Source organism: Larus michahellis, chromosome 3 (assembly GCF_964199755.1).
Source record: "Larus michahellis chromosome 3, bLarMic1.1, whole genome shotgun sequence".
NCBI lineage: Eukaryota > Metazoa > Chordata > Aves > Charadriiformes > Laridae > Larus > Larus michahellis.
The window spans coordinates 45,825,719-45,850,990 of NC_133898.1; the positions used below are offsets into that span (position 1 = coordinate 45,825,719).

Genomic DNA, 25,272 nt, shown 5'->3' on the forward strand with positions numbered 1-25,272 from the left:
CTTCTTGTCCTATTTGAATGCAGAACAGAATGCAGGCCATAGAGAAAGTTTTTGACTTCTTTCTTAAGACTGAGGATACTCTGTGTTTTGATTAGGCTTGAATCTTGCATTCCTCTGCATTGGGTGGTGCACCTTTGTGGCAACTGCTGCAAACATCTCGTGTCATGGGTTTCTTGGTGGCAGCCTCCTTTTGCTTATTGGGATTTGGATGATTGCAGTGTGCTTTGCCAAGAGTGGGTCGCTTTTTTCCAGGGATGATGCTCTAGTTTGTCAGTGTGGCTCATGTTCTTTGCTGATGGTTCCTTAATTCCGTGAAGCTAACCGTAAGTTCTTGCCACAGTGGGAAATAATGGCCTTTCAGAGTAGGCAGTTTTCTTTGAAGAAACTCTCTTGATTTGCTTATGTGCTTCTCTTTGACTAGAGATCTGGAATAGTAAGTTGGACAAGCTGTCCTTTTTAATAGGAAAATCTTGAATCTTACTGAATTTTCCTGTGAATTTCAGACTTCAGTCGCTATCTCCTAAGAAATGTTTGTAAAAATAGCTTTGTTATTAACTCAGAACTACTGAAGGTAAGTTACAATAAGTTTAGCCAGCATGTTAGCCATTGGGAAGCATATCTCCTATGCGGTACACAGACTTTTTTCTTTTGCTGCTTCCCTCTGCTGTTCTCTCTGTGCTCCAAGGAAGTTTCATTTCCTTACAATGGTTTCTCACTGTTGAAGGTGTTGAAAACTCATCTTCTAATTATATTCTTCCAGTGGGAAATTGACTGTAGCAGTACCATGTTGCTTTTGATTCTCTCCAGAGCTGTACTACCTTCAGTGTGTTTCTGTTTAAAATTCCTTTAGATTAAACATTTCTTTATAGTTAAACAGTTGTGCCTGAGTCAATTGCTTGGGAATTTTCATGGATTATGTCTTTCAGGAGCACATCACCCAAACAGTCCTCTGAATGAAGGAGTTCTTGAAGTATGTTTCCATATTCTTGACTCTCACACAGGTGAAAGCAAGAAAATGCCACAATTGAGGCTTCTACCCTACAACAGTAATAAAAAGTGTAGTCAGTACTAGGAGTCTTCAGTTCTTCTTCCTATGGTTAGGAAGGAAAACAGTCACATAAGGGGTCACTGAATTTTATTCTGTAGAAGAAATTGTGTTAAGATGATGAATCTTCTATAGCTGTTAAAAGTCTAGATTTAATATCCCACCAGAATAGTAGCAATTTATCTTTGCCTTACCTTGCCTATGTAACTTCAAGTTAGTTAGGCTCAGTTAATAAGGGGACACGTTATAATGAAAATGTAACTACATCAGTTCTGCTGGCCTATGTGTGTGTTTTTTCACAATGTACAAAGTATTACCGTGTTGAATTCTCTTTTGACTTCCTTTAAATAAAAAAAAAAACATGTTCTGTAGCTAAATATATTTAAGCAAAACATTAGAGGATTTTTTCAAGCAAATTATTCAGATGGAAACATTGAATACGTTTTTCTTATACTGACAATTTTCACAGTTAATTTTCTTCTGTTTAAGGGCCAAATCTTGAAATCTTTGTTGTGGGCTGAAAGCTTAACTTTTTTTGTGTTGGTATTGGACTCTGTGGATGAATGGTTTAGCCATGTGTATTGGTCATAAACTATGTTGCAGTATAGAGCTAGAAGGATACTTCTAGCATTATGATTACTTCCCAATGCCTTTGTTATACTGAAGGAATTACATTAAAGTAGTGTTAAGACGTTGACATTAGATTTTAGAAAAAAATGTTCATCTGGTTTAGTTGAGATGACCAAATTCATTATCAAGTCTTTGAAATGGCATATTTTATGAGTGAGTGCTAAAAAAGTACATGCAGTATTGCATGATAAACTGTGTTCTTTACCTTGGTTCAAAATATAGAAAATTCATGTACATATTTTTAAATAAGTAAAACTATCAGTACTTATAGATGAAAACAGGCCTACTTTAAAGACAGGAAAACCTTTTCATTTTTCTACAGTTTTTGCTGTTCTTGTCCTATTAACATTTTGAAAAAAAATGACTAATGCTGTATTGATGGTTTTCCTGGTAGTATTGATTTGCCTGCTCTTCCTTTTGTAGCACATATAATTTTGAGTACTATATGATTGCAATACGTCGGTAATACATTACAGTGTTCCCCCAACTTCCAGGCCATACAGAATGCTATAAACTGTGGTACAAAAATGTTATTCTAAGAATGGCTCTTTATTGTTGGGGAATACTTTTGGAGTGTATGTTTCCCATTTTTTATTTCCAACATTTTGCTTTGAAGTTTGAAAAGCTTTAGGAATGAAATCTATTACATACTTTACTCTGCAGAGTACACCGATTCACCTGACTAATAAGTTGATTAACTTCCTTGCTTTGCACTTTCAGGGTAATTTCAAATTCCGTACTTTGTAACAAACTTATTTGGTAATTATCTGTATAATAAAATTAGACTCTAGAATTTGTTCAGGTGGTTTCTCCACACCAGAATTCTGAATCTCTGTTCTGCTTGGCAATTTTTTTCCACAGCTCTTACTTCAATTCATTAGGCAAGAGAGAACTAAATGGTTTGTTGTAATTGAACAAGTGCTATTACTGTCTAGGAAAAAAGACAGAGGATTTACAACCTACCTAATGAAAAGTAACTGAATATTGTTCTTAGCTTTGTTGTTTTTGTATTGGTTGTGTCTGGTTTTGTTTTCCTAAACTCTAATAAATGAGAGAATGTTCCTTAGCCTAAAATTACAATAGTCCAACATAAGGGTCCTGTATTTCTTTGGGTATAGAATGTACCTAGAAGCAGTATAAAGTCTGAAACAATAAACAAATAATTCAAAATCTCAAGACTGCTACTGCAAATGCTTTGCAAAAGAGTCAAATCAACAGTCAAATATAAAATGTGTTTGATTGCAGAGCTGAGCAAACAGCAAGAGCCAGTCATACGACCTTCAACATGCTAAATAGGTCACTAGCATGTGTAGAAGTTTAACATATCGATTGATATAAGGTTGTGTCTTTTATATATTTGGCATGCTTGGGTTTGCAGTTGAATATACTTTTTATGTTTGATCTTTTTTTTTTATTTGTTAAAATTTTTTCATTAAAATTTTTTATTAGGGAAAAAACCCATGGAAACATCGTTGTTCAGTTTTAAATAAAGACATACCAGGAAATTTATAGCTCCAGTCCTCACTGTAACTATAGCACCCTCGTGTATGCCATCAAAAATGTTACGGGCAAAATGGCTTTCTTTGTGCCAAAGCTATTTCTGTTGCAGTTGCAATGACTTTATATCACATATTTAATAACTGTAAGTCAATAAATAGTATGAATGTTGGAAGCTTTTTTCATAACCTTCCATCAGATTTCTTCTTTTCCGTCTCTCACTTAGTGAGTCTAATCTTTATGTTCTCACAATTGTAAATAGAGCCTGGTGGCATAATTATTCCAAAATAGTGAACCAACTAAATAATTAGCTGAAAATAATGCTGTAATCTCACTGAATTAGATTTTTCTATTATAATTTTGAAGTTTGCATTAGTATCTTTAGCGTATATCTGAGTGTATGAGTTCACTTTTAACGTGCATTTTTATATCTAAATGTACATTCAAGACTAGCATGCGTGGTTTGATGACAGCTCTGCTAGGTGCTATAACAATATGAAGAACGCTTCATATTGGACTGACTGACTGTAGTGTCATATATAACATTAAAATAAACTGACTTGGAAACTCATAGTCTCTTTGGCAAACAGAGCTGTTGCTAGTTGTTTCTCGCTGGTCATTTTACTTTGAAGTTAGCCTTTTGAATGAATAGCAAGAATATTTTGTTGGAAATAAAGACAAAAGAAAATAAATTTGTTATGTTAACTTGTCAGGTTATCAACTATCAGATTCAAATTGGGAGACTTTTCTACAGAAACTAATACATCTGTTGATGACAAGTATCTTGAGGTTTAAAATTTTCTAAGACTTTGCTGCTCAGCTACCAGATTAGTCTCTTTGATAGAGAAAATCGCAATAGTGCTTTTGCATAGGTATGGAGGTAGGGCTAACTGGAATTATAAATATTATAAATTTTTGGAATGTGTTTGCTATTTGTACATATTAAATAGGGATCTGAAACTTGGCCTTTATTTTGAATTACTTTGAATCTATCAAAACAAATAAAACTCTTAAAAATTAGTGACATGAGCTCATTACTTATGAAAGAGACCACAAAAGAACCATAAATGCATAAATTACATAAATTTTATATTTTGCTGTATTGGGATGAAGATCTACTTAGTGGCATTTGTTTCCTATTTAAATCTTGCAAAAATGTGTGAAAAAGACCCCACAAATTGAGAAAAATATTTATTCTTTTCCTGATTTTGTAATGTGTGAGGCACTTCATGAAGGCAGCCTTCCTTGCTTAGTCTGTCTGGGTCTTTTGCCCAGCGTAAAGCTGGCAGTTGAGCAGTCCTCAGTAGAGAATGCAGGTTACTACACGGAGGGCTGATGTCACCACCAGGGATTGGTTCTTAAACAAGGAAAGAGCAGCAGGAGCAATTGAAATAACTACAAAATAATGATTCTCCTTGCCACGCAGCTATTCCATTTTTATATAGGGTGCCTTGAGAATTCAAAAAGAAATTGAAAGGGGAATGCAGATACATTTAAACCATACTGCAGTTTCTGTTTTTGTGAAGTCTCTGCTTATACAAATATATGCTGCCAAAGGGTTCAGTGTAGTGGGAAGTTTGTTTAGGTTCAGCAGAAATAATGAACATTTTTTGAAGTACAACTGTCAGGAAAGAAGTTGGCTTCTAGGTGTTCATAGGATTGACTTTTTAATTACATTTTGAAAAGTCCGCATACTGAAAATAGCTGCAGTAGTTCTTACACAGTTCTGTGCCATGTGAGCAGTCTAGATTTCCTACAGGTGTAAAGTAGGATGTGGTAGTGACAGATTAAGCACATTATTGGCTTTTTGGTTGGTTGGTTTTGGAGGTTTTTTTGTACCTACCCTACCATTTCAGAATTCTCACCTACTTGATATTTTCAACAGTGAAAATAAAAAAAACCCCTGTTGTTATGGATTTCCTTGTCTATATTTGATTTATAAATGATCACGTGTTCTGTATTTCTGTTTTATTGATTTTTAGCTCTTGTGGTAAAACCAAAAACATTGTAACTTGAACGAGTAAGGCAGGCGGACCCTTTGGTCTGAAGCAGAATACAGAAATGTACTCACTAATGGTTGTTTAAGGACTTTCCCAGGCTTTCTTAACACAGTAAATAAAACTAACCATTTTAGAAAGCATTTAAATTTCATAGCCAAATTCTGCTTTTTTAGGTGTTGTTCCAGGTTCTGAGGGTGACGTTTTATCCAGTAAGATGCGACAACCTTACAGAATGTCACCTTGCACTTTTTCATTGCAGCTGAAGTTACTGGCAGTATGTAATGACTGATATTTTTCACTGAAAGACTTCAGTTGAAATAGTGTCTGCAAAGTGCTGTCACTTATAAAGTGTTAGAGACAAAAACCCCAAAGAAATGTTTTCGTTGTAGCAGAGAAATACACTAAGTACATAGATTCATTTTTGTAAGCCCTAAGCAGTTGGTTTGCTTTTTCTAGTAATATTGCTAGTAGTATGAACGTGCTGTTTCTGTAAAATGCCAGTTCACCTGTTCAGTCAAAGTCTGCTGAAGAACTAGACTTTTTTTAGTTCAAAGAAAAGTTACTAAAATACTGGAAAACTTAAGGCGGATCCAGAATCTGAGTATTTTAATGATATTTCTCAGTGGCTTAAAATAAAAATCTGAGGAAGTGGTGGAGGGAGAAGTACAGAATGATGTTGCTGCATACTTCTTCCCCCCCCCCCGCACCCCCCTCTGGTAACTGAAGGTTAAATGAGTAGCAAGCAGAATGCCTTAAACAAGATTGGTATATTGATTAAAACGCTGATTTAACAGCTCGCTTTCTCCCTTTGGAAACCTGGAAAAGATAAGCCAGCTGCTGTCTAAGAGTGCTGAGTGTCCACTGAGAGTACACTATCTATCATCACAATATGGTGATGAGAGGTGTTTTATGTTTGTGTTAATTTCCCCCACTAAATCAGTAATTATTACAATCCTGTCCCTGCTGTTTACCCTGCAGCTGTTTTTCCATTTGTCGAGAGAGCGGGTGTTCTCAGAGGACCGCACACGCTTCTATGGTGCAGAAATTGTCTCTGCCCTGGACTATCTGCATTCTGGGAAGATTGTGTACCGTGATCTCAAGGTAAAAAAAGAAAAAAAAGTAATCAAATTTTTGTTTTTGCAGAGACTATTGGGACAAACACGAAGTAATTATAAAGTTGCACTATTCAGAGTTAATGGGGAAAAAAAAAATCGGTGTTCAGTTTAAAGTTCTATATATGCCAAAGGAAGCCATTTGATACAGTAATCTATAGATAGGTACGTTACTTGACTTGATTAAAAAAAGAAACAGCATACCTTGGTGATAGCACTTGAAGGAAGTTTAAATTTCTGATCCTTTTTTTTCCCCCATTACTTATAACTTAACTTGGATTTCAACACAAATCTCAAATATAATTCTCAATGTCCCCAAACAAGGGAAATGGGGAATTGGGACAATGTGACTGCATTCTGTTTATCTCACCAAAGAGTTATGTTCTTGTATGATTTGAAAACATTTAAAACAATTCAGAATACTTCAATAGGAAAAGAATTCCAACCTTAATTTTAAAGTTATTTTGTCTTTTGTGTCTTGTGAAAGATTCATAATACTGGAATGTAGTTTGTCTTAGATTTGCCTGCGTATGCAGTTGTGTATCCTCTGTTGCCTGAAGCTCCAGGTACTCTGTGACACAATATGGCTGTGTTCTATGGAAAATAACCTCTGCTTTCAACAGGAACATTAACTTATGTGGGAAGAACCTCTAAATTCCACAACCAGGCTATTCTATTTCTGTCTCAAGCCTTTAATTTCTTGTATGGGAAATTGTGCTTTCCCATTATACACGTGCACTAGTGGAGTTCATTCATGGACTCCTTTGTCCAGGAGCCGAGGAGAGGGAGGCAATGGTAGGCAAGTTCTGCTCAGGGAGGCAGACAGAAACAAAATACCGGGTTACCTGTTTGTAGCAGAATCTGTTGTAATAACATGAGATGCTGTGACATCTTGGAAAACTATGGAATTGTCTGGTCAGGAAATAATAGGTCATGATTTTTTATTTAAATTTTAAATAATAAGGAAAGAGAAAGTTGACACCATTAATTTTCTATTGCTGTTCTCATCTACTTTGCGTCTTCTTTGTATGATACTGTTAGACTCAACAGGAAATACATACCTTTGAATTGTATTTCAGGCTTTGTGCAGACTTAGGAAGAGAGGGCTATCATTGCTTTTTGTTGGTATTTTCACTACACACCTTGTAATTAGAAAAAACCCACCCTTTATCTATTGAGAAAATCTGTTCGGAAGTATGTTTTACTTGTTTTTAGTTCTATCTGTATTTAAAGTATTGCTAATAAAAAGCTTTTGGGAAAGTGATGTTAGCTGTGCTTTTGAGATAGTCCACAGTAAATATGGCAGCAGTTTGTATTCCTGTTCTTTAAATACTTCATAACGGGCTGCATTCTGTTTTCATATTTCAAAGCAAGAATCATGTATTTAAAAAGCGTGCAGAAGTACACATACACAATTCAAGAACAGTGTTCTTTGCAAGTATACAAGGAGGAATTTACCTCAGGGTTTCGTTTTTATCAGTAGCCTCTCTTTTGTCTGTTACTGTAAAGGTTGTGGAAGATGCAGATATTTTAAGGATTTATGGATATATACTAACTCTTTCATGACAGTATAGTAAGTAAAATGCATCTTGATAACTGAAGGTCATGAAACAGCAAAGGAAACCTATGAAGTCTTACCAAATGTTAGTTGTGATTTTAACCTTGAATTACTTGATTATATCTTGAGAATATTTAGAGAATTATTTTTCTTTCTGTCTATGGCAGACGCATCAAACTTGTAAAACTTCAGAATGAAAGGTCACGCTTTGATTGACCTGGGATTTACTATTGTGAACTGTATTAAAGTATTAAATAATTATTTAAGTTGTATAACAGTAAACATTGTTAAATGCTGTGATATAATAGATCCTGTAATATTTTTTTTAATTGCAAACAAATTACATTCTTTTGCAAGCAGTAACTCTGTATCTTTTTTACAAAATTGTGTAATGCATCGGCCTGTGCTATTAAGAAATACTAAGGGAACATTTTTTTTCCCCCAACACACAGTTAGAAAATCTAATGTTGGATAAAGATGGACACATAAAAATTACAGATTTCGGACTTTGCAAAGAAGGAATCACAGACGCAGCAACTATGAAAACATTCTGTGGTACTCCAGAATACTTGGCACCTGAGGTATGATTTAGAATATATTCTTGTAATGCAGTATAAAGTATTTACTTTTCATTTAATTCTAGACTGTGATGTTTATATGCTGAAAACTGTTCATTGTAGTAGAGAAATGACGGTCTGCCCGATTAATACTAGGCAGTTGTTATTCAGAATTGTATGTGCTACTATTCTTTGTGGTGATTGTATATATATCGATGCTGTGCTTCTTAGTGTTTAAAAAGGCCTCTAACATTCATTTTCTTTCTCATGTTTGCCTTCCTCTGCTAAAGTTTTATCTTCTGATGATTTCTTCAAAAATAATCTTCCATCTGTCTGTCACTTGGAACATATGATCCTGCTTAACTGAGCTGCGTAACTGGTGTTTATATAGACTCAGTGGAGGCGAGGGGGAATAGGCAGGTACTGAGTTTGCTGGGTTTTATCCGAACTCCCCTAGTCGCAGGGAGAGGGAGCTGAAATTTTAGATGTTTCTGCTAAAAACAGTTGAGTGTATCAGCCTCAGAACTGGTTGAGGTGGGCACCAAAACTTAACTGTTTCCTAGTATGTGAGCAGAAGTGGCATCCCAGAGCATGCCACCCCATCTTTACCTTTAGCTAGCACTTGGAGTGCCAAACATCACACTTCCTGAGGACTGATAAAAAGATGGACGTGAAGACAATGTGTTGGTTCCCTTTGCAGCTCTGGTTTGGCCACTTGAGAACCTCTTGCAGAAGCTCAAGTCACCCAAATGATCTGCTCCAGTATTAGTGCTGACAGCTCTGCCACTGATGCCTACTGAAAAAAACAAGGGAAGCAATATCCAAATTGTGATTTTGTCCTGTCTGGCTTCAGTCAACAGTACTGATTGTGGTGCTCAGAAATGTCATTCTGCCTCTCCCCTGGAGCTGCCAAACACAGCTCCAGTATTTACGTGAAAGACAGCGTTATTTTTTTACTTAATGCCAAGGATTCTGTGGATGCTGAGTTAGCCCTTATTTCCATTCTTGTCAGCATTCAAGGTGCTCATTGACCTGAGTCGTCTAGTCAACCTAAAGGGCTTTACAAGGCCGTTCAGTTCTACCATTTGTTTTAAGAAGTGTCCTTCAAGGGACTCCCCACCGTTCTGGATCACAGCAAGATCTTTTGATACGTTCCTTTTCTCCAACCAGAAGGCAAACATCAGTATTCTTAGGAGTCACTAACTTCATCCATCTGGTTCCATCTTCCTTGATTCTTTCAGCAGTGAAATCTGAGCAGTCATGCTCTCACATTGCAGGTTTGAAGTACCTAAATGATTTTGGTTGGTTGAGTGTATTCATTTCATCTGTTTGGTGAGTTACCAGCTGCTCTAGCTACGAAGGCAAAGTCACTGATACCTGGTCTCCTTTGCAGAATCCTGTCCCACAGATTCCAAGGTAGGCTTAGATGCAGATTGTTGGTATCCTGTTTGGCAATTTCTGACATCTCCTTTGTGTTTAGTGCAGGGACACTCATTAGTTATCTACATTTAAGGATTCCAGAGCTATTCTTAACCTGCTTTGAATTTTTTATGGCTACTTAGAAGAAGTTGCAGATTCGCCTGTTGGGCTTGGTACAGTGGCCACTTTTCTTGTGTTCTGTACCCAGAATCTGTTCAATAAGAACACAAGGGATGATTCTGTCATCACTGGCATAGACTACAGGTGTCATTGCCAGCTCTTACCCCCTCATTGTCTTCTTGTCAGCTGCCTTGAAAACATTCTCAAAGAGTGCAAATATCCTGATCAGTTGCTTTCATCTGCTTCTCCATGTCTCATTTTTGGAAACATGTTAGCTCTCTTCCATTGAACTTGGCAAGGGATCGTTCTGGGTTTTAGACACTTACCACAAGTTACTTGATCCAGTTTGCCTTTCTGTTCTCTAGCAGTCCCACTCCTCTCCTCCACCTCGCATTATGAATATTTTTGGAGACCCACCCTGTACAAATCTCTTTTGAAAGAAATTGACTCTTCATTAACCCCGGGAGCCACAGAACTCATACCCTTTTACGTCAGAGGTAAAGGGTTTAGAGCAAGCAGCCTAGACAGGTTACTGGTACGGCATAGGAAGACTCAACAACCTTTATTCACACGTTCTTATTTAAAAGGGTGAAGCTAGCACTATATGGACACTACTGCAAAAAATGCACTTTCCCTTCATACTCTCTGCTGCTACAATGGTGTTTACTGGTGCATTGGCTGGATAGTTGCTCACCTGAGACAATTGTATCCATTTTTATACCTGGGACAGCTGACAGATAAAGGGACCATCAAGAGACTGGGTCCTCCAGTCTATTCATGTGCGTGTGCCAGAGAATGAATGTGCAGAAATCACTTCTCACTGCAGTTCAGGCCACAGAAATCATTACCAGATGCCAAGGATTTACTACCTTTGACAAATTGCAGATCATGAGAACCTAGTATTACAGCTGGACTTTAATCCTGTTACCACAGTGAATTCCTGCTTGTTTATCCCAAGACAAATGGCAGCATATATTTGTTTTGCCTGGTTGTGATAAGTGTAAAGGCAGATACCTTTTAGCCTTTCTTTAGAAGCAAGATGTTCTCCAGTTATGTGGAGAAATCCATTCAGCATCTGTCCTTTTAATAATACCCTTGCATCCTCCTCTTTCATCTAGGTTGGTTGTGATGGGTGCATCCCTTCTGCGGGCCTTTTCATTCAGTTTCCCATGTACTTGTTGGCTGGTGGTAGAGGACACTAGGACAGTGTACTGTGTAATGTGTAGGGGTAACCTGAGGTTGCTGTCTACCAGCCGTGAAGCAGTTGTCCCAGGAACATTGCACTGGTGGGAATCAGCCTGAGAACTGACTTAATATTTTCTTTTGTATTAATTCAGTGTTGCGGATTCAGCTCCAAACAAGAGCTTGAGCTTGGTTCTCCAAATGCTTTTTGGACCATTGTTTGAAGCATACAGTCCCGCTCACTATTCCATCTTTTTGCAAAAACTAGATTGGAGTTGCTTCCAACAGGAAAATAGGGAAGTAGCTAAGCCTGGGTAAGGTGGATTTCCTCCTTCCATCACATTCTGTCAGGTGAAGGTGTCCTTGTGGATCCATATGGAATTATTTCCCAAGGTGATTTCACAACTACACATAATTGGAAAATAAGCATACCTGTTGCTGTGTTTTCTACGCAAACCTTGTTTCTGAGATCAAAGTAGTCCTTCTCACGCTCTGTTGAAAAGGCTCTTTCATCTCACATTGATAGGGCCTGACCTTTCATATAGTATCTGAGACTGGCTGCTGATAGAAAAATGCCCCTGTCCAAATGAACAGTAAATGGATGGTGGGCCACAGGAAAAAAAATGTAATGAGATTGCCAGTTTGGAGCCAATTTTCATGTCTGGAGCTAGAATTACTTTTCTGGACCGTCACCGATTTATTGTTCATGGCACCCACCTGCAAGTTTATGTGTACCTTCACCAAGCACTGTGCTGTTGCAGGGCTTCCAGCTAGGTGGTCCACAGGTACATTCCCTTCCCGTTGTCCTCTCCTAGTTCTTCCCTGTTATCCAATGCCAGTATTCTACAGTTTAAAGAAAACTAAAGTAGTATTGACTGTGCTTTGTCTTACATAGTTATGTGCTAAGCATAAAAGGTGGTAGGGTATGAATATGTTCTCTAGGAAGAAAATAGTTGCCACTGTCAAATAGCAGGGCTTATATATATGTTTATAGTACAGATGTACATTTTGGTCACAGTTATTGAAGAATCAGTAAGTTAACTTTTTATTTGGGAAATTATATAGTTTTTGGAGAATAATTTGGTTATCTGAAGTAGTGATATTCCTTTATCATTTGCAGTAGAACTTATGCAAGAATCATTTTTTTGTCTGTAAGTGTAGTGGTAATACTTAATAGTTCCTTTTGCTCTAAGAATCTGCAGTATTCCCCATTTGAGAGGCATAAAATATTTTATAATTTCTCATTCCTTAGTAGTTTTTTCAGGAAGAAGAGACTGTTTCTTAGGAGTCTGTTTCCACTGTTATCCTTCAGAGTATGCTATCACATTAGAGATCATTGTGATGTCAGACAATAAACGTAGATCCAATGAGAAAAAGACGAATTGTGATCCCATTTAGGAAGCACAGATGTACTCTTGATTTTTTTCAGAGAAAGTCCACAAAATGTTACTTTTGCAGTTTTGGAGCGGCAGAGGCAGGACAGGACCATATGTCTTTTCCAGACAGTATCACTTGCTTTATAAAGAAAGAATAAAACTGAGAAAGTACTTGTACTTGTAAATATACCTGCAAGACATTTAAAAGCAGTTCGGAATTTAATAGTTTTCAGTTGATCGTCAAGGATCAAAGACCTGCTAATAAAGATACAGACCTATACAGGCTTTCTTTAATAGAACATTCAGGAAATGAAGCTACTTGGGCAGAGAAATAAGAGTTCTTGCAGCTCCAATTATTTGTAAGGGTAATTTCTTATATGAGATTGCAGTTCTGGCTCTCTGCATTTCAGTTCAGGTTCTTAGGAGTAAGTGCACAGTCTTAGTTACAGAACGGCAGTCACTGTGGTACTAAGTTTTGGTGTCACAGGAGGTACAAGTTTAAATACCAGAAATTTATTTTGAAGCTTTTAATCTTTTTAATAACAGGAGAGAAGATGTTTTGGCTATGAACAAGTCTGTAAGGGACTTAGTGGATGATAATCAAATGACTGTTCATAAATGTAGACAGTCAATGATTTTTAGGTGTATTCTAGTAACGGGGAAAATGGTAGGACCTTGTTAAGTTTTATTAGTGTAAAAGTACAGACTAGGTAGATGAATGCTCTTCTATAAGAATGGTAGTCTTCTATTTAAAAAAAAAATATATAGGAAGACCATTTCAATATAGTTTATGCCGTTACTATCACTTAAAGGCATGTGACCAGAGTAGATTGATAGCCCTTGTCTATAGGCATGAGAAGATCTGCATGTCTTGTAACTTACTTTAAAATGAGACCAGTGGAAGACACAGGAAATATTAAGATAAGTTACACAATGCTTGATTGTCTGGTAATTTTTGGTGATCTTTCTTTTAGAAATGAGTGAGAGAGATCATATGTAATCAATTATTTCCCTGAGTTTTATCTCAGAGAAATGAAAGGTAAAATTCTTTTATCAAGAAGCAACTGCTGTCTTTCTTCACTTATCACATAATTTCTTGCTGCCAGCATTTCTTTTTGGGAAGGGTATGGCTTTGATGTTGCTGTGACCCAAAATCTAGAGCTTGGCCATCAAAGTTCAGTGGCTGAATTTCAGCAAGGGGAAGCACAGTACCCTGTACTGCAGGCACGGTTATAGCAAGAAAAAGCACTTTTGCTGTGTTTACAGGAACTGAAGTTGAATTTTCTAAGAATGTTGTGGTATATGCAGATTATAAAATGTTGCAGCGGAGGCAGAAAAAGCATTTTATCACTGGTGCAACTTTACATTTATTTCATTCTTTTAAAGCTTGCTTGTGTTGGATCAGGATATTTGCCAAAGGCAGTCTGGTAAATTTTTTGGCTGAGAATATGATGATCTGCCATGTAGCTTGGCTGATAGGAGTTAAAACTAAGTGATGTATAGGCAGAGGGAGAACCACAGAAATGCACTGAAACAGACTTGCATGAAAATCGATGTTTTTAGTTTTTGCAGACATCATAGCAAAGCGGTGTTTTAAACAGGGATTTTAAGCACATAGAAGTGGCAATGTGAATGTTACAGAAGAGCTCCTTCAGGTGTGGGAAAAAGCATGAAGGTGCTTGTTTGCAAAGGACTTGATGAAAGTAGCCAACATCTGAGCCAACAAACTGAGGCAGGGCAACAGAGAGAGATATGCTGAGGTGAGGATGTAAAAAGACCAGCATGTTATGCTGCAGAGAAAATGAAGTTGCATGGATAAAAGTCAAGGCCTTTTCTTTTACTTTTTTTTTTCTTTTTCTTTTTTAATAATGGGGAGAGAAAAAAAAGAATTTGAGTAAAATAAGAAGGAGGATAGCAAGGGAGGTTAACAGGAAGTAAAAGGAATTCATGAAACGAATCTAATGATCTCACAGGTAGATTGATAGGCGAGAAAACACAGCTTAGAGATAGAGAAGGTTTTTCTGATGGGGAAAAATGTGGTTGTGGTCAGGAAAGAGCTTGAACAAAAGACAGTTATGTTATTTTGTTAATTTTCTCTTAATAGAAACTATTGGAATGTTTTGCAGAGAGAGACAAAAGGCGGGAGAAATTGATGAGCAACTTAAAGAGGAGCTCGCTGGAGAGTTGTTTGGTTAGGAATACAGAGGAACTGACGGACAGAATAATTTTTGTTGTGGCTGATGCAGTTTCATTTTTATCTCCTTTTCCTTTAAATTTCATTTGAATTTAAAGATCATTGAGGCATTGAAGTAATGTGCTTTTTGAAATTCTATGCAACTTTTATATAAATAATAGGTATATGCCATTATTTTCCACCTCCAGAACTACTGAAGAGAAAAGCTAATAGGGGAAAAGGGGAGAATTTGTGGAAAATGGCACAAATTATGGGAAAGCGGCTATTAAGACGTTGCTAAATGGCATCTGCATTCACAAGACTTTAAGTCCACTATGAACTTCTATGAGTTGGAACAATGCTGTTGAGAGAGACAGTGGAAAAGAAACTTTATGTTAGGCTGTCTTCCATCATGCTCTAAAGCGCAAGTTTGCATATTTGGTTACCTCTGGTGATCATTAATGGAGACTGTTGGTGGCTTTTTGGGTTTATTTTGGGGAAGGGGTAGTTCCTGTTCTTACTAGGCTTCTTTTTATTTTCTTCACTTCTGTTAATTCATTTTTTAGAGAACGGATAATAAGACACTCCACCAAATTGTATGTGTTGATATAAATATATTGGTATTTGTCGTGGTTTAGCCTCAGATGGCAACAAAGAACCACGTGCCGCTCGCACGTGCCTTCCTAACACAGGAAGGATCGTAAGAAAAGGCAAGACTCTTGGGTTGGGACAAAAGCAGTTTAACAGAACAGCAAAGGGAACAGGCAAACAACAACAACACGGACAGGGGAATATACAAACGCGATTACGGGACCGCCGCTCCCCGCCGCTCGCCGACCGGCCGGACCCGGGACGCCCCAGCCCGCTTTTAAGCAGCAAGTTCCTGCCCCCTCCCCCGGCAGCTCAGGGTGGGCGTGGCTCACATGGCATGGAATACCAGGAAAAGTTAACCCTATCCCCACCGGAACCAGGACAGTATTTTAGTTCATAGTGATTTTGCTAAAGACCTGAGAGGCCTGTAAGGGTGCTCTAACAAGACAGAAAGAATTGCATACGTGAAATCCTCCTACAGTGAGCTTAATGTGTTTTTGAAAGGCGGGAGGTTAAGTTTGTTTCTCTAGCTTTAGACCTGTTTTGTTCTTTTCACATTAAAACTGTATTAAGAAGTGCATTTACAATCAGAAATGCCCTGCTGAAGCATGATAAAGTTCTGGAAATAGACACTTCCGCCATTCAGCTTTTGTGCCTTGATGGCAATTTCCAGTTACTTTGCACCTAGAAGCAGTATCTGCCGCATTGTTACAGAATTGCATTGCATTTCAATGTATTTCTGCTCTTGGCTTAGTGTCTTTGCTTCTCCAGCATTTCCGAGAGATTGCATCCACCCTTGTAATTATGAGAGTCCTTTATTCCTTGTCCTGTAGTGTCTTGGAGAGAAGACACAGTCTGTGGCTGTCCAGAAGTAGGCTGCTTGTAGCATCTTATCCTGTGCCTCAGGCAACATTGTGCAGACAGACTCAGTCAGGATGGATGTGTGAACTCGTGTGGATGTATTTCTGGGTTTTGTTCCTCTCTTTGAATATAATCTTTTTAGTGCTGAGCTAATTATGTAGTCTCAGTTTTACTGTTGAGTTAGAGTACCTGATCAACTTTCCAACTGTAAAACAGTTTGAAAATCAAATGTAGCTTACATGCAAGACCCAACAAAATTAGAAGTGTTAAGTACGTTTTGGCAGTTCACTTTTATTATGCCCAGTCCTCAAATGTACCAGCAGACAATCATCTGAATGTTAGTTATTTTTCACATGCTTATGTGATCACACAAAAAGTACATGCTAAAAAGAAGCAGATGGTGACAGATGGGGAAGGTTGAATAAGGTGGTTTTGGAAACCTAGAAAAATGCACTTCTGTAATAGTGTAAAAATAAAAATTCTTTGATCGCCAAGTTAGAATGAACAAAATAGAGTGCCCCCTCCCCCCCAAAAAAAAACCCCACCACCCAAAAGAACTTTACTGATAGAAAGAAATGAAACCTATGGATGTTCAGTGTGTATAAAGTATGTTCTATAGTGTTGTTTTGTCCAAGGATGGAACATAAGTTTTAGCCAGAGACTCGGAAAGGTGGCAGTTGTATTTTTAATTCCTTTTAAAATGATGCATTCAAATCAATTGCTTCCCATGCTCAAAGAATGCTATCAAAAGGGTCATTCTTTAATGTCACATATTGGTAGTGTTGTAGGTTGTGATAATATTTTGCTTCTGATGTCATGAAAAAGATTTTAAACCTCTTATTACAATGGTAAATAAATTACGCATGTAATGGGGATAGCTGGACAACTACAGCTGATCTGTAACAGGTAGCATTACTTCTTTGTCATACAGGCAAATGTAAAACTAAGTAGAGAAGGTATAACCAACAAAAAAATAACATCCACATCCAAGGACCTACCCTACTATGAGGATTGAAGATTTGCTTATTCATTTGCATTACTAAATGGAGTATTAACATTTGTGTGATATAAACAAACACACAAAAAGAGATTCCTTTTTAAAAAATTTCAATGATGAGATGTGTTTTACTCCATAAAATAAGAAGTATCTAATCTGATAAATATTTATTTGCTAAATCTTTATAATTGAATAGGTGTTTGTCTTATGCTACAGTATGAGACATTACTGCTTCCTGGTGAGAGAGAATGCTTGTCTTTTGATTGTTGGCTTTTGCTTAAATCCAAAAAAGCCCCAACTTCTGGTAACTTGTACTTATTTTCCTGAAAGTATGGTTAGTTTGCTCAGCACCCAAACACCGTAGTTATGTTGTTGTGCTTTGCTTAACTAATTTTCTTTTGGCTTCAGAAGGGTAGTTCAAGTTTATTTACTCTCTGTTTACCTAGATGCTTCATGCATATTCTGATTCTTAGCAGAAGCACAATAGAATTTATTTTACCTGTGGAAATGTGGTTTAGTGTTGGCGTGTGCTCTTGAACAGCTGTCTGTTGTATATTTGGCTACATTTTATTTCTGGGTGAGGACCAGTGGGGGGTATGAGGAGCAATAGCATCTATGCCTGAAAATAATTTTCCTTTTTGATTTATGGGAGATTCACAATGTGGAATTTTCTCTTTACACTAGAACTCCAAATTTATTTTTTTTTTTATGTTGCAACAAAATGGAAATGCAAAAAGTTGTTTTATCTTGAACTGCTAGCACCTCATGAAAATTCAAATGTGGTCTTTTTTCTGTTTTGTTATCACTTATTGTATTTTAGTGTACCACATTGTGTCATCTTATGCTCCTAAGTCGTCAAAAATGTAGTGATTTGAATTTGGGCATTTTTGTCAGCTTGGCATTGCCAGCAGGGCCCTGAGATGAACATGATAGAATGTGGACAAGGCAGGATGTCCAGAGCAGAACATCATTTATTTGCAATAACCAGTATCAGGCTCAAAAGATGGGGAGCATTTAGAAGGGGCATGGAAGCATTGCTCAGTTAGACATACAGAAGAGTTGCTGCAACAACAGATAAATTAGCAGAAGAGTTAGACTTTCTCCTGAAGCCAGATAACCAATGATGTAACAAGAATTTGAATTTTCATGCAATCTGGTTAATCTCACCAGACACAAAAACTAATTGTCCACATGAAGTATCAGGCTTCTCAAGGGGAAAGATGTAACAAATATGCAAAAATAATACAACAAACAAAAGACTAGAAAAAGATTAGCTCCGCACTGCCCATAAATAAACTGTTGTATTCAAACCAGAACTTTAAAGCAGAGAGCAATTTTCTAATAAACCCCACATTTTTGTGTAAAACAAATAAGCATGACAATTCTTACAAAGACTATTTCAATAACATTCTTGAAGCTTTTTTTCCATTAATTTTCATTTAATCAATGCAAACATTATTTCCATCTCAGCGAAAGCCTTTAGTTTTTCCAAGAGTAATGAAGCGTTAACAAAAGCTAAACAAATGCTGTTTAACATCAGTAAAAATTCAAAATCATTTCAGGAAGAATGAACAACCGGAAAGAAGTATCACAGCATTATCATTATTTATTACTTCTTACACAGCTTGCATCTTATGGCGGTGTATGTTATGGAGACTACTGCTAGTGCAGTGATAATTAATACAGATATGAACAGGTCTGCAGTTTTTCTTCCAACAGCTCCGAGCTGGTAGAGTTATGAGAGACAAGTGCCATCTTTCTGTAGACTGAAATAATCTTTTTTAACTTGCTACCTTCTATGAAAGGTGTCTATGAGGGGTCTTTTTAATGGGATTTCTTTCCTTGGGTTTTTTTGTTTTCGTTTGGGATTTTTGGTAGGCTCTTGGGGGTTTTTTTTGGGGGGTGGGGTGAGGGGGTTAGGGGTTTTGTTTGTTTCTTTGTTTGCCAGGGTTGCCATTGACTTCTTACAGTCCTTTGTGAGAATACTTTTTTTCCACTGCAATAGCTTAAATTTTTTTTCTTTCCTTCTTTTCTTTTTTTTTTTTTTTTTTTGGATTAAATATATTAATTAATATTGCATGCTCTTTACTCTCGGAGGCTTTGCTTAATTCACATTTATACCAGAATGCACCATTTCTGGTGCAGCACAATGTGCACTAGTAAATGAAAAAAATTTTAGTTTCCTATTTTTTTTTAAGGATACATAATGAAAAGCTAGGTAAGATGGGGGAAATCGCTAGTACAAAAACGTATCGGGAAGACAGTCTGCATTAGGACTACAAGTAAGACAGCAGCGCAAGCCAGATACAAAATGGAGAAAAACTACCCGCAAAAACTAGAGCAATAGAAAATAATAGAAAACTTTCTTCATTTACTTAATTCTCAGGTATCCATTTCCCAGGGTATCTATAACCTTGACATTTTGTCTTTTCAGCTCTGTATAATAAAAGCAATGACTATTCATTCAAGTGTTTTTTACTATTGATGCAGCAATGCTTTCACTGTTCATACCAAAATACAGTTACAGTAACTAAATTGGTATAGTACTTGGCAAACGTACCTTTCTGCAAGAAAGATTTTCATACATTTGGATAAAAGTCTGTTTCTAGAAATGTGCGTTACCTTTGTTCATTAGTGTTAGATTATACACTTCCTCATTGCTGCAGTTGTTTCCGCAATTGATAGAAAGTTCTAGCAAATATACTTTTTAACTTTTGTTGAATAATACGTGGGTGAATATTTGTTAGCAGACCAACAACTGCAGCGATAAAAACGTGTGAAGGGTTACCAGGAATACTTAAAGAACATACACTCCACCTGAACTGTAAGGTTAATTGAAAACAGTTTTTTCCCCTTAAATTAACAGTACATTGGTGTATCCAAGTTCTCAGTTTTCTTTCACAACATAGGTGTGCAGACAGTTTGTTTAGATGTTTAAATATTTTCCCATCTGTTCTGTCAAAATTATTGATTGAGCAACAAGCTATTTGTGATGTCCTATCAGAAAGTCTATATTTAATGTATTAACAGAAACCATAACTGGTCAAAAATGTAATTGCTTTTCCAATAAGTTGCCTCGTTATCCAGCAGAAAGTATGAATACTGTGTTTTGATATTGTTCTTTTAAAGATAAAATCTAAGCTGTCAACCCGATTTTACAAGATTGACAAAGAATTGTGTGAAGCTTATTATGCTCAAGGTTATTGCTAAATTTTTCTGTGCTTCCAGAGTCCAGAATTTACAGCAACTAACTACCATTTAGAGGTCTGTGGGAACTACATTTCTTGGTTGTGTGAATTTCTGCTGTGTAACCAAAAATCTTCCAGAGGCTGCTCATCAGGGATGTTTTGTTTCAAGAAAATGCAGTAAAAACAGAATTGAGGGATTTTCTACACTCATCTCAGTTTGCGTCTGAGGCAGTCACAGCTTGTCCAGTATTCTGTGATTAGTGAAGTATCAGAGAATCCTAGTTTCACTGAAGGCAGGGGGAAATACATGATTGACTCAAGATGGGCACAGACTTATGGTCACCTGTTATACTGCTGGCTAACCTCCTAAAAAAAATTTATTTTCACAGAATCTTGTAAAAGCGTTGCATATGTTTGTATCGACTTCTCTTTGGCTGACTCATTTAATTGCCTGCTTGCTAAGTCTCTGCCCCAAGCCCTTGTAAATAAGAGTTTGCAGATGTGTCTCAAGCTGCTGTAGCCCAGAAACTTTCGGCTCTGGCAACTGAAGAAATATCTTTTCATTGGTTTTCACCATAAAAATTAAATGGACATAAAATTCTGTGGACTGTATGTTAGGCTCTTAAAGGAGCGATGTACCTAAAGCAAAGGACACCTGGAGATGTATCGACTGGTAAACCGAAAGATTAAAATCTGCTACCACTGGTGAAGTAGAGGAGGAAGTCTTAATGGATTTTGTTTTCTGGGAAAGAGAAAACTTCCAGTGGTACTAATGATTTTTATTAATATTTTTGAGTCCAAGACACTGGACTTTTCAGTAGTGGGGAGTGTTATTATAAGATTGCTTTTTTGTCAATAAATGCAAATATAAGAATTTTTTTTTTCTGATCTGTAGTTACTTGTCAGCAAAATGAATTGTTATGTGTGAGGGGCAAACACAATTGAATTACTGTGCTCTTAGCGGCACTGCAGTGTGTTTGTGTTGCCTTAGTCATCACAAAGGCAAAGTTTAGGCTGTGAACTGAATTTTTTATTTTGTATGTAGGGCTTGGTGGTCTTTGCTGTCTGTATGAAACACTGTCCCATCGTATACTTGGCCATTGCCAATGATACTCTGGAGAAACGCCAAAGTGTCCAGAGGCGGCGGAGTCACTGGAGAATACTTTGTTTTCCCTTGTTCCAGTTGGCTATTCCTGCTATCTCAGTAAATTTAAAAAATGAGTTGGGTTGCCTTTAGACCACAATACAAATTAAAGTTTTAAGGTGAATAAACAGCTTTCCCTTAGCTGAAACTATAATGTTGTCCAGTGCCTCTAAAAACATCCATAAAAGCTCTAAAGTAACCTGCATGTGCCTGGAAGCAGATGCCTGGCTAATGTTTCTTGCTCGTTAGAAAGTGCGTGTGTTACTTAACCTCTTGCATATTTATCTAAGACTGGAAAAACACAAACTTCAGTAGCACCTCTGCAGCTTTTTTAAAAGCATCCGTTTAAACCCAGGCTGTGTCTTTGTGTTGCAGGTGTAAGTGTAAGTTTTAGAGGAGCATCAACCTGTAAAAACCACAAGGGTTTCAGTGCAGCAAATGAGTTTATGCTCACTTTGGAGCCCTGTTACACTGCCGTCCTATTTCATCTCCCTCTCAGCTTCTATGGGAACTGAAAAAGTTCTTGACTAGTGTAAACATCACTTGCCAACAACCAAAAGAATGCGTTATCAACTTTATTCTCATACTAAATCCAAAACACAGCAGCTACTGGAAAGAAAATTAACTCTATCCCAGCTGAAACCAGGACAACTGCGGGAGTGTTTAGAGAAATACAGGTTGGGAAGAGAATCAGGCCCTTGATCTTCCCATGAAGTGATTACAGCTGTTGGAGCTGCCTGTGTGTGCAGGGATAATGGGCAGAGTCAGAGTAACTTCTGTGGTGTAACTTTGGGGCAGAGTTTGACAAGCATCTATTTCTGCTGCAATGCGCGTCCGACGCTGCCTGCCGTGGTGTTCTCAGTGGTGCTGCTACAACTCTTCACGTGGCAATTGAGTGGCTTAGGTCAGAAAACTTGATTCAGGTGAAAAATAACCCAGGGTGAAACCTTTTTTTTCCCCTTTTTTTCTTAGTACTAGTCTACTCTCTGGATGTAGTGTGTTGCATAGTTTTGGCAAGGTAAGGGAAGTTGTGGTGAGCGTGAGTTAGGCTGGCACTGCCTTGGAAAGAGACAGTTACTGAACCAGAGACCTAAAAACTAAGAGAGTAAGATTCCCTTAAGTAATAAAAATGATGTTAATTTTTTGAGTTTTAATTTTCCATAATCTGTGATATCATCCAGGATGAACTGCAGTCAGCTCACCTCCTGCTTTACTCGGCACTGGGAAGTCACTTGGGTACAGTGACGACGTGAGGTGTAAAATAGGGATAAGTGACTATATATGTTATCCACACAGTGAAGTTGCATTGTGCTGGCGCTCTCATCTCCTAAAACCTCACCTAGATCTTGATGAGGTGGCTTGGGATTTTGGCACCCCACATGTGTGAAGCAGATGAAAGAAGGAGAGTCGTATATCTGAAGTGATCTGACTGTTTAAACAAATTTTGTGCAAGAAAGCACCTAACTTCATCTTTACTCCATGAAAACACACCTCACTGGAGTATGTACTTGGTGTAGCTGCTCTTTCTGTAGCTTATGGGTTCTGTGTGATACCCCTAGGAAATATGAATATGTTACTTCAAAACAGATACCAGAGTGGTTGAGCTTGTGCCCTTTCCGATGGTTTTGGTGGCCCTGCTGCCTTTCCTAGTATGACCTCGAAGGGACTGGGTTGTTAGGACAGTGTATTTCACTTAAAGACAAATTGGTGGGCCCTTATAGGTGGGGACAAGAATTGGCTGGAGATGATGGAGGCAGCTTTTAAGGGAACCGTACAAAGTCCAAGACATCAAACTTTCCACTGTGTGAGTGCCTGGCCAAGTGCTCTAGACTGGTACCCGACATGTACAAGGATACCCCACAAATACTGGAGGGACAGCAGTATCAGCCCTCGCAGTATCAGCCCTCGCAGCCAAAGGCGGCATTTTAGAAGCAGGTATCCACCTCACGGTAGGCAAAAGGCTGAATTATTCATGGGTATACGAAGCCTGCAGCTGTGTGTCTTGTTCATTTTAGCACCGAGTTGAAGCTTTCTTGACCTATGTTTAGTGTAATTAAAAACAAATCCCTCAAATCCAAGAATTGTTTGGAAAGGATTCTGTAATGCTAGGGCGGTGCGTATAGACATGTTCTCATGCCTGCCCTAATTGTATGGATTTGGTCGTAGGAGCTGCTGGACTCCAGCACTTCCATTGATTAGTCACAGTCTACAAATCCTGGAGTTTCTTAGCACCATGAGGAGTAGAAATTACTTAAAGAAAATAATTGTGTGTATTTACTGTGAACGCATTATGCACAATTTTATTACATTTATATTAAAATAAGTTGAGATGCATTTTGCTTTATTTAGACTATTTTCAGGCTGTTTTCCCTTCGCCTAAATGAAACCCTTTTGATGCTCTTGCTTGTCTGGCTGGCTGTAAACCAGGTATTTAAACAAAAATAAAGAGTTGCCAGTTTTGCCAGCTGGGGATGAGAACCCGGCTGGTGATATGCGGGTTCGGGAGGCAGTTAATCCAGCTTTTATGCTTTTTTATGATTTTATGTAAAAAGAGGTTAAAAATCACATTTGGCTCTTTCTTTGTACCACTGTTTTGTTGCTGTTGTGGGAATGCAGCAAAAGGTTGCTCATACTTTTTATTATTATTAGGTAAAGTCCTGCATAAATTAGGTAAAGCCCCAGATACAGTTTGCTTTAGCTGTTGGCCATGTGATTTGCCTTGTTTAGAGAATGATACGTTTTATCTTCCCATTGCTTTCTTTTATAAATCACGCATGCAAACCACACCTCAACTTGTAAAAAGAATCTACCACTGCCTCACAATTTTACATATTTTACTAGCTTCAGAGGAAAAGGCTAGCTAACTGTACAAATAGGAGAAATAGTAACAGGGCTAATAGATATAGTAGAAAAATATATAATGCTTTTATTCTGTGGCAGAAGAAATGGTGATTTAAAGAGAAGCGTCACAGATTTCATATACAGTTTTTCAGCAAATAGCTTGCAATATGCTCAAACTCATAAAACATTTAATTAATTTTAAAATGCAGGAGTTATTTTAGTTAGTTTTGTCATATGTACTTATTGAGATAATTTGTTGTATTTTACACTTCCCAAAATTTCACCCTCTATTTGGAAATATCAATGATGTAACGAGTCTGTGTGTTTTGGCACAGTTGTAAATAGTATGTGTTAATGTGTTAATATTTATGATTTTTTAATCTTATATACACAAGAGGGATTTGTAATACACTTCTTTTCATCTTGTTTCTACTACTAATCCTTAAGGACAGTGAAAACTAGGAATATGAATGCATTAATTACTGTGAGATTGTCAAAATTGCTACACTGGATTAGATTGCATTTTGTTTCTGCTAATAGCGTCTACCGGATACTTGAGAACAGGGTTGGATTTCCTGGGGGAGAAAAAGGAGAGGCAGAGAAATGAGCTCGACACCCCTCGTTAGGACTGACGAAGGTAGTGAATGTGTCCTATGATGTGGTCACGGCCACTTAGTGTCCCCAGATGGGTGAGGACTGTGTCTGCCCTTGCTTCAGAGGAAATTATTGGAAGTCATCTTTACACTTTTTATACAATCACAGTAATGGTAACGTACCCGTGGAAAAAGATTATTTCTGGTCTGTTAGAGGTTGCCTTACTACACATCACCAGATTTTCGCTACTATTTATCTAAATGACTGTTCTTGTGTGTCTACTTCCAGTTTGAATCTGGGTGAACGCTGTGGTGGTGATTGCGTGTGTCTGTGTGTTGTAAAAAGTATTTTATTTTCTGTGGATTAGTTTGTTGGTTTTTTTAAAAA

General features: G+C 37.5%; 1 protein-coding gene across 2 annotated transcripts in view; it reads left to right on the top strand.

The window, feature by feature from the left end:
- Window positions 1–25,272, top strand: part of AKT3 (AKT serine/threonine kinase 3) — a 154,091-nt gene that overhangs the window by 110,066 nt on the left and 18,753 nt on the right. For both annotated transcript variants that reach the window (XM_074579978.1, XM_074579977.1), the window contains exons 9-10: window positions 6,151–6,273; window positions 8,295–8,423. In XM_074579978.1, the coding sequence (XP_074436079.1) occupies window positions 6,151–6,273; window positions 8,295–8,423 (252 nt within the window). The remainder of the gene's footprint in view (window positions 1–6,150; window positions 6,274–8,294; window positions 8,424–25,272) is intronic.